At 40.9% G+C, this 10,483-nt stretch overlaps 1 protein-coding gene and 1 long non-coding RNA gene across 2 annotated transcripts; one reads left to right on the top strand and one right to left on the bottom strand.

Moving 5' to 3' along the window:
- Window positions 1-2,159, bottom strand: LOC114491878 (growth-regulated protein homolog). The gene is made up of 4 exons (XM_028506206.2): window positions 1,919-2,159; window positions 1,699-1,822; window positions 1,527-1,610; window positions 1-693 (listed from the first exon to the last, which is right to left on the bottom strand). Exons 1-4 carry the CDS (start codon window positions 2,007-2,009, stop codon window positions 678-680), a joined length of 315 nt encoding a protein of 104 aa, XP_028362007.2. The 5' UTR covers window positions 2,010-2,159; the 3' UTR covers window positions 1-677.
- Window positions 2,160-2,431: 272 nt separating this feature from the next.
- LOC118499772 lies at window positions 2,432-9,396 on the top strand. The gene is made up of 3 exons (XR_004902307.1): window positions 2,432-2,503; window positions 6,102-6,226; window positions 9,212-9,396. It is a non-coding gene; the product is annotated as an uncharacterized LOC118499772 (long non-coding RNA).
- The last annotated feature ends 1,087 nt before the right edge of the window (window positions 9,397-10,483 follow it).

The following is a 10,483-nucleotide window of genomic DNA, read 5'->3' as shown; positions in this document are numbered from 1 at the left end:
TTTTTGCAAAAGCATCAATAAATCAATTTCTTTGTTTTAAGACACAAACATGGCATAATTAACACTAAAGAAGGCATTATGCCTTACAAAAAAGACATGAAATGTCCAAGGGATGTTTAGAACATCGTAGTTCTTAAAGCTTCAACATTAGGAATGCTGAGCACATACTGTGAAATTGTCCCAATAAATAACCACTGAAATTCTCTTAAACACTTACAATAGGTGCCCACATGCACTCTCCTCCCCTGACAATGACCTCACTATTGCTTGGATCCCCCACCTCCTGTCATAGCAGCTGGCATTACTGTGGACTCCTTGGAAATATTAATTGAATGACTAGAGAACATTTGCAAACATTTTACTTTCAAATTAAATACCAAGCAGAACTGGACTAACGGGTTTGACATAAAATAAACAATAAAAATAATAGTACAATGCACAAGTAGAGTCAATCAAATCCTTAAAGATTTTACATGTAAAATATTAACATAGATGTTTGAAAACCAACCAATAAATAAATAAATAAGTAGAAGAATTCTCCTAAGAGATGCTCAAGCACTCGAAGCTCCATCCAGGTGGCTCTGGGAGCTGATGATGATTCCTCTTTTTCCTCTTTGATTTTTGTAAGGCAGGGTCTGTGTCAGGTATGACACCAATCAGCTTCCTGCTTCCTCTGGTTAGTTGGAGCTATCTCTATAATGAGAAAAAGGTTGTCTCTAGAAGTTGCTCAGAAAAGCCACCTGCATTGCTCTTGCCCCCTGTCCCACCCTCTAGATTCCAAAGCTTTCTGAATCTAGCTTCCCCAGCCTGGCGTGAAGTGGCTGCTTCTAGACTAGGTGGCTGAGACCTTTTGGCTCTTGAATGCTCTGATTTAGGAATGCTGGGGTGTGTGTGGTGGGGCGCTCTCTGTGGTCCTTATTGAATTACTGGCTGCTAACAGCCAAGTAAGTGCCAAGGGGAGTGACATTGGATCATCTGTCACATTAGGCCTTAGTAAGCCTCAGAGCAACCCCAGGTGGTTACTATTGTTCCCCACCCTTTACTGAGTCCAGGTGAGCTAAAGAATTGTCCTTGAGTTATATAGCTAACAGGTGGTCAAGCCCAGATTTGTACTCAGCACAGTGTCACTACAAGATTCCTGCTCTTCACCACTAACCAAGCTTTAGGGCCTGTGTTGCAGAGAAACAAGGGCTCTGCTTTTCCAATGTGAAGTCCAGAAAGAATGGGGCGGGGTGGTGGGGAGGATGCCTATTTTTTGTAACAGGCGGAAGGCGTTTTAGCATAACTGCCCAACACCAAGGAGAATTTTAATGAATCCATTCATATGAATGGGGATGGAGAGCCCTGGAAATATCCTTCTGAACCAGAGCAGATTAATGACCTTAATGGCAAATTTAATTGTAAAATAATGACTTTTCACTCCTTCAACTAAACTCTGGGTTTCCCTGGTATAATCTTCTGCCGTGTTACATATAACAAGGCAGATGTCAGTATCTGTCATCCATGACTTTATTCACACAACTCACTTGTTTAGCATCTTTTCGATTATTTTCTTAACCGGGGGGGCTTCAGGGTTGAGACAAACTGCCTGTCCATTCTTGAGCGTGGCTCTGCAGAGAGAAGGGAGAATGCAGGTGAGACAAGTGGGCAGGATGCGGGTCAGGGTGGAAGCATCTGAACCATGGAGGCAACACTTACACGACTTCGGTTTGGTCGCAGGAGGCTCCTGGGACTGTCACCTTCACACTCTGGATGAGCTTGGGATTAATTCTCTGCAAGGTCTGCAAGCACTGGCAGCGAAGTTCATTGGCCACGGGAGCCCCTGTGGGGACAACAGACTCGGTGAGAGGAGCTGTCCCCAAGGGCTCCTGGCTGTCATCCCCCTTACCGCCCTTGGGATCCCAGGGCTGAGTCTCACCTGCAGCGTGCCGGCAGGAGGTGACCAGGAGCAGGAGCAGCAGCGCGGCTCGGAGGAGTCCGGGGACAGCGGCGTTCGCGGTGCGGGACATGGTGCTCAGCTCGGTGGGTCTGGGCAGCGGTGCCTGGAGCGCGAGAGCTGGCAAGAGAGCTGGCTGAGAGCGATCTGTGGCTCCCGGAGACGGACGAACCCCTTTTATCCTCTTTAGGGGAGGGAAGTTCGCAGCCCCCGGGCCAGGGAAATTCCCGGACCTGCAGGTCGTTCCCTAGTCGGAAAGGAAGGCGTGGCCCTGCCCCTGAGGGTAGTTGGGGTGGGGGACCCGAGGGTGCCGCCCAGGATGACCTCCCGCGTGACTCGGCGGACTGCGAAGTTCTCTTTCCTCCCAAATCCTCAAAGAGGGTGGTGGGAGTCTCCACCACGCAGGAGCTGCTGCGGGCGAGGGGTGACGGTGGGCGCCCGGTGACCCCAGTGCGCGGAGCGGGGTGGGGCTGGGGCGGATCCCTGAAACCACGCCAGCAAGGTGGCACGTCTTTAGCGAGAAAGAGTTGTCTCTTTTAATTAATAGACCTGGGGAATCAAGGAGGGGTGAGGGGATACATTTTATTTCCCTTTCTATCTATCATCTATCTATGTATAATATTTATATGTATACCGTATATACAAAGTGAATGCTCTTTGTAAATATACCGTAGTTATCTCTGGCTCCCTTGCTTTATGTTCTCAAATCACACCTCGACTGTCTTGGTTTTATTTTCCTTTTGGTGATAAGAGGGAGCAGTGTCAAAAGCTGAATCTAATGTTAATTTCAATGAAAATTGAGGGCTCTCAGTGTGACCTCTTTCGTACACTGCTGAAATTCCTTCTTCTTTCTGTCGTGTTGAACTGCCAAAATTCCCGGGAGATTTCTTTCCCATGGGAGGGGTTCGGGTTTGAACTACGACACACTCGACTGGCGGTCACTCTGAAGCTGCAGAGGGGCTAGTAGGGCAGACTTATGGGTTCGCCTTTCAAGACTATCTTCGGACAAAATAGGTCCTGAGCACTAGAGAGGAGGGACCGGCTGCGCCCTTGCCCTGGTTGTGGGGGGATGAAATATGAAAAGCCACAGCACACAGAAACTGCGAGGCCTTCAGTGTTGGTCCCCTTTCCTTAGAAACATTGACAGGTCTCTCTTTTCTGACCAAGAATTTCAATCTTTTAACCTGATGCCTTTACTGTTTTCCAAATAGTAAAACAATGATTGATTCAACATTAGGTATAGAAGGTTTAAGTGTAATGATCCAGATTGGATTCAGATTTCTAGGGGACACGGAATATGGTGGGAGATGAGAGAGAAGAAAGGAATGGCTTCTGGCCTGAGGATGGATGTCCGGGGACAGCGCTCCAGGCAGCCCAGCTCCGTGGATCAGAGCCTGTACCCCACAGCCAGCCACCTGGGGGTGCAGTGAAGCAGCCTGCATTTAGTTGCCACCTCTCACCTACGAGTTAAAGATTTCTTTGCCTATCCCAATGCAGATATGAGAAATGAGTCATTTTTGAGAGCCAGCATGGATTAAATGCCTTATAAATGTGTGTTAAATAAATAAAATGGAAATAACTCTTTGCAACATTGCCTAAACAGAAGCTCAACCTGTGTGAATCCTATAAAGAAAAAAACAATGTAATGAATCTTTCACTCCTTGATTTTTCTTCTCACATTTAAATTTCTCTGCATCAGGCTTTCTCAGAGCAAGGCATGCCTGAACTCTACTAGGAGATGCACTTACCTTGTTTTTTTTCTTACTGTTGACTTCTATCATTGATTTCTACCACAGTCCTACTTTATATGCAAAAAGGGAGTTTGAATTAAAGACTCTTCATCTTATTTATTGGAAATCACTTACAAAATGAATGACTATTTTTAAAAATACTCTAGTGTTTATCAGTATGTTCCTGAGAGAAATACTAGGGAAATTAAAGGGACATTAAAATTTGTCTTAAGCAGCAGGAAACAAGAGATAATCTAAAGCTTATAAAATATGTGACTAGGTCATGAGTAATCAAGAGTTTGTGTAGTTATTCCTCTTGATATCAGTCAGTTTCTGGGATTTGATGGGAAACTGGCCCAGAAGTACAAAAGCTATTCTTTAAAACTTGAAAGATGTATTGTTTTTTTTCTAATTGTAAATGTAATACAGACTCATTTTATAAAGTTTATAAAAGTCAGAAAGGCGTAAAGAAATTTTTTTTACCTCTAATCTCTCTTAACTTCTGTTTATGGAACAAACTTTAACTGGTCCCAGGAAGTTTTCTTTTTTCTTCAGTAAACATAATAGCTGACAAGTTATAAGAGTCCACAATTCTGCATAAATATAAAATTGGTCACTTTCTTTATTTATTGCCACAGAGCATGGGCAAGTTATCTAATCTCTGCACTCACCCCGAACTGCAGCACATTTATTTTGTGCTAGGTTCCAGGGGCTTTTCTAGCAGTTTTATAAATATTGACTCATTCAATCTTCCAAAGCTCCCTATAAAGTAAATATTATGGGCCTTTAAGGTTACAGATAAAGAACTGCGGCACAGCAAAGTTAAGTAACTTCTCTAAGGTCACAGAACATTGAGACTAGTTTGCAAAACTGGAGAGAATGACTTGTAACCATTATGCTGCAATGAAAATGCTCTGTGATGTACAAGTAAGAACTTTCAGAGAAAAATAATTTTTAAAAATCTGTTTGTTACTCCCTGGGTGGTATGATTCATGTTTGCTTATTCTAAATACAAACACAGCAAAATAGGCATGCATTTCCATTGTTTTGTTTGTTAGATTTTCTTATAGTGTCTGTTGTGATCATGGTAATAGTTATTCTACTATGGAGATACCCATGGAGAAATCTGGCAAAGATTTTTCCCCTTCAGTAAATGATTAAGGTTAATATCATCCGTGTGATGTCAGGTGGATGGTATGTACCCCCTGGTATGATATGATGATGATAAGGGTATATCACCTCTTTGGTATTTTTTCCCAAAAGTTTATAAGCCAAATCTAACCATGAGAACATTCTTCAAAACTAAGTTGAGGAATATTAAATAGCTGACTAGTAAGTACTCTTCAGTGTGTCAAGGCATGAAAAATAGGGAAAGGCTAAGGAACTGACACAGTCCAGGAGAAAGTATGAAGACATGACAAATAACCACATCCTGGAACAGAAAGAGGACAGTAAATGGGAAAACTGGTGAAACCCACACAAAGCCTGGAGTTTTGTGAATAGTAACGTGCCATTGTTGGTTTCGTAGTTTTGACAAATAATCTACCATGGTGATGTAACATGTTCAAAATGGCAACTCAATGAAAGGGTCACCGAAACTGTACAATTTTGCACCTTTTGTGAATTTTAAATTATTTCAAAATGAAAAGTTTGTTTCTTTAAAAAAAAGTTTCTCTTTCTCAATCAATTTCGAATAGCACCGAAACAGAATCAGTGCACATGTGTGCTTTACCTGGTGGCGTCCTAGAAAGGAAATTGAATTTTTGTTGAGTTCATATTTGCTCAAATATGACAATCCAAAATATCTACTTCCCCAGTTTGGACACTTCATCATGTTTCATAGGTTTAAATAGCTTGTCTTCAGCATTAATCATGATGTCTTAATCTGTCATGTACTTCTTGGAACTGAAGAAATAGAGAGTGTCTGCTGCAATGGTCTACAGATCCAACCCATAACTGACGCAAATGAGGAGCACACAGGGAAATTAGCATTCCATTTTATGTACAGAAGCAGCCAAAAATATGAAGCAAATTAAGCCTGTCCAGAAGCATTCAACATTTTTGGATTGTGTAGAGTTGATTTCTGGAAATGGCCTAATCAAAGTCACTTGTTTTCAGAAATAAAAGAAAAATAAAAATTTTCTTTCGGATCATGGTTATTTTCTTCCTAACATGACATTTGAATCCATTAAATCTTCATCAATCAAAATCTGCAAATATTTATAAGCACAGGGATGAATAGTCTAGTGTTTATTCTCTTGTTTGAGCAAGTGTTTTTCCAAGACAATGACTTTTGCAAGAGTTGACCACCAGGTTTTTATGCACAATCTTTGAACCTATGCAATAAATGACTCTTTAAGACATGAAAGAATCTTTAAAATGGAAGCTTTGAAGATTAAATTCCCTTTCCCCTGTAATCATTTTGAATCTTTCAGAATTCAGCTTTAGTACAATACAGGATGATCACATCTTCTGGACCCACCGTTTACCCCTACCGTTACTGCAACCACCAACCCTTGTGCAAAGGTCAAGTTACAACTCCTCACCTCAGCTCTGCCAGGTATCTTTCTGCCCCAAAGTCTCTCGGTCATTACCACAGAAAGTATCTTGCGGGACGAGAGACTCAACAAGTAACAGGAGGCAATCAATAAATATTTCCTCTTCTTTCATGTTTCAGGCATTTCTCAGACGGTACCCAGTAGGATTAAATCCCAGTCACCATACTCTATTTTCCTACTTCACTCTTTTCCAATCCTGTACATCGGGGACATTTTCCCAAATAAATATGTCTGTGTGGCAGGCTGATGACTTAGGATCTGCTCTTTTGAGGGCACTTAGGCTAAGACACTGCTGCACCCTGAGAACTAGCCATGCTGACTGTCAGAAGGCAGGGATGGGCAGTGGAGCTCTGCTCTACCCCTAGCTGGCCCTAAGAACTTATTCCCACACAACTTTCATCTCTATTTCCCTAAAATGCTCTAATGACTCTGTTCTGTGAGAATAAAAGTGAAGATTTCGGAACATGACATTAAATTCTTGGGTCAATCTACCCCTATAAGCCAAGGACATGAGTGTGTACCAGGAACAGGATGCTACCTAAGGTAAGTGGGTAAGGGGTCCCATTACAGAAAAACAAGACCAAGTGAACAAAAGCATGAAAGCTAGAAGCAGTGTGGTATGACACAGAAATAAAAGTAAGTCATTTATTTTTTTAACCCGAGTCTCACACTAAGGCAGGGAGTATAGAGAGATAGAGCAGGAAGACAGGCATGGCCCAGTCACAAGAAGCTCCTGCTTGTTACTCAGGAGCCATTTCAAGTGCCAAGTCTATCAGAAAGCCCATAACTTCATCCCAGTGGTTACCTTGTCCCTTGGATACAGATCCCATTGCGGAGGACAATTGGTTTACACACTCTCATGCAGGATTATGTACTCTGCAAGGGAGATAACATATCTCACTTCATTTACATTGCCCATCTCCTAGATGTACCTGGCTCATACAAAGCATTCGACATATGTGTGTTGAATAATGCCACAACAAATCGTTTCAGACCACTGTTTCCTACAACCAATGTGTCCTGAGACCAGGACACCAGGAAATTGTCCTTGAAGGATTGCAAGAGCCTAAACTGTCCTTACTTTCTTGTTTCTATTTTTACTACTCAGCGTGAATAAATCCTCTGAGCAAGTATAGGTGGACCCAGATGAGCCAGAGTTTGGATTGTGTGTAAGAGCTGGGGAAGACTATTCTACCTGGGTCAGTCAGAGAAATGAGTCTGAACTGAGGTCCTTAAAAAGTTCTGAGGCCAAGGTCTGCCAGCAAGTTCAAAGAATACAACTGTAACCTATACATATACTCAAAGCCAGAGTACCTGAGGTGCTCAGATCTAAAACAAAATGGCAGCAGAGTCAGGAATAAAACAAAGAAAGTCCTGCTTGACTTCCACAAATGGAGTTGGAGCACGTTTTCCCTTTATGGACTGTCTGGCTCATGGTAGATAGGAGAATCCAGCTAATTAGATACAAGGTCTGGACAGAAAGAGAGGGGCTAATAGCTATTCATCCCATACCTCTTAAAAATTTACTCATGTGAGTAACACAAACTGATAGGTGTAGTAGGAGGTATAAGTTTGATAAAGTCCAAATTTAACATAAAATTCTTCCTTTAGCCTGTTTACTTTCTTCTGCGATGCTAGATTATTTATTTTTCTGTTCCTAACATCATGATATAATGACATGATCAGCCTACATATATTTTAAATTATTCAATTAACATTGAGAACCATTTGCTATATTAGCTCTGAGCAGGTGTCTTTAAATTTTTATTGGTGTTTAAAAATATTTTTTTAAATGGCTTTTCATCTCCATTTTCTTAAAATTGTTTCCTGAACTTTCTGAGAAGTGGTACTCACTAAACAAATGACCTCATGACCATGTAGTGTAACAGCAAGAAATTTAGGATTGCCAAAATTGCAAAAAAATAAGGAAATGGAAAAAAACTTTTCTTAGAAATAATCATATAAGAAATTTGTACTGGAGATGAAAACAGTATTATGGCATTATGACATTATGTGAACAAAATTTAGGAAGTTGAGAGATGAGTGTAAACTATGGAAGAAAATAGAATGCAAAGCATAAAGAAACAAATTTCAACTAGAAAAATTATGAATAATCATGAAAGCTTGATACTGAGCATAATGTTAGCAGTATTTTCTAATGCTAATTACCCCTTAATTTTCTGACCAGAAATATATTTGTTTTCATTTTTTCTTTCTAGGTTCTGTCCATATACTCAGGTAATCTTAGAGGCAGAGAATTTGAAATGATATTTATTTCAAAGGGATAGTTCTGCAAGGGTATAACTGAGCTACATTGACTGCCATTTCTAAAGTAGTTGAGGACATTAAATAAATATGAAATCCAATTAGATATGTTGAAAATGGAGAAAGAATGGCTTGGCCGTGTGTATTTTACATATATGTATGTTACACATCAAATGTTAATTATCCACAATCAAATAACATTTAATGAGCACATATTATAGCATATGTGTGTGATTGCCAGGGAGCAGGGCCTGAGAAATGGAGAGGTGAGGGAAAGTCTTAACAGATTCTTTAACATTACAGATGTGACTCCAACTAAAAATCATACAAATCACTAATGGGGCAAATGGCATGAGTGCATTATAATGTCTATGAATAATTCAGCACAGTCTCTGAGCCTGACAAGGCCAAGAGTTGGGAATGCAATCGTTAACCAACTTTCTGTTGGCTAGGTGCGGTATCCAGCACCCAACTGCTTCATAAGCTAACCACATTAGCATTTCTTTCCATGCAGTTAATATTCAACATTTGTTTAGCACCTCCTTTGTCCATCCTTTTTCTGGAAATCAGGATGAAAAGAGGTTAATAGGCATGATCTTTGTTCCCTGATCTAAAGGAGGAAAACAAACAAGTAATTACAGGTCAGTTTAATCATATTCTGCGAAGATACGTATAGATTGCTTTATTCTTTATTTCCCAGTAGAGTCTATTTTTATCTCTAGCTTACTGAAGTAAAAAAGACTGAATCTCCAAACACAGCTGGTCAGTAAGAGCTGATCGTTCCACCTCTGCCTGATGACTGCTCTGCTTCCCACTTTCACTGCCTCTCCCCACAAGGAGGCAGCTAACAGTAGCGAAATCCCCATGTTGTGCCTGCTTCATCAATGAAATAAATATTTGACAACGTTACATCAAAGTTTATTTCTTTTTCTTGTTTTCTTCCATAGATAGACAGTTAAGCCAGGCTCCTAATCACCAGGCTTCTAATCCGAAAGCTTTTAAAAGCTTATAGATTTGCCAGTTGATAAACATTGTGGTTTTGCTATTTGATTTTCTTTTAGTTGTTACCATGAATGGACAATACGCCTTTGTGTCTATCATGGTAAACATTTTTCTTTCTTAACTAGTTATCAGCATCCAAGCTTTGGGTTGTGGTTCTGTGCAGAGGGACAGTCTGGCTTGTTGGCTGTGGCCTTAATGAATTGCTTCCTGGCTCAAGAATGGCGGCCACCACTGTTTGTAAATGTGTGTTCTGGGGGTAAAACTCTGAAGAAAGGGAAGAAGAGTAACTTGTATTTATTTGGTTTTAATTCTGAGTCAGACCCATGCTGGGTTCAATGATAAAAAATTTATTCCTTTCCAGAGCCCTGTGAGGTGGATAGTACTGCATTTGTTTGGCAGATGGGGAAACTGAGGAGACTCAGGGTCACACAGAGTCAAAAGTGAGATGTGGCCCAAGATTATCTTATTCAATAACCCAGTGGGCTAAAGCCAGAAACTACAGGGATAAGGAAAAGAGCTATATGGGGAAGAAGAAATAATTATAAAAATATGCATTGAATTTACTGAGTGTGTTTGCTTTTTCCAAGTCTTCCTAGGAAGCAATGTATTTTCAACCCTCAAATCAGTTTGTATGAAACCCCAAACTGGGGTGTGCAAGGCTGAAGCTGAGTGGGCAGTGAGTATAACCAAGAGCCCAAACCAGTAACGGATACAGATTCTCAGCAATCCAGACAATACCCTACTTGCTGCTACATTTTCCTTTCAAAAGCTGCTCTTCATGGGGTTCTCAAAGGCTCCAACCCCAGGTCAAGTCTCGAGGCTGAGACTGAAGGTAGACTACAGGAGGAGGGATTTAACTATCCTGTTGATCCTTAGCATCCTGCCCCTGTGGACTCCCTAAGTATCCCGGGAAACACTAATTAGAGGGTGGACTGCAACACAGAATGTTAATACTTGATGCTTTAGTGAAAGAACTAGAGCAATGTTTTCAA

This window comes from Phyllostomus discolor, chromosome 1 (assembly GCF_004126475.2).
Source record: "Phyllostomus discolor isolate MPI-MPIP mPhyDis1 chromosome 1, mPhyDis1.pri.v3, whole genome shotgun sequence".
NCBI lineage: Eukaryota > Metazoa > Chordata > Mammalia > Chiroptera > Phyllostomidae > Phyllostomus > Phyllostomus discolor.
Note: the sequence above shows the minus strand (reverse complement) of the source record. Positions and strands in the feature narration are given on the sequence as shown.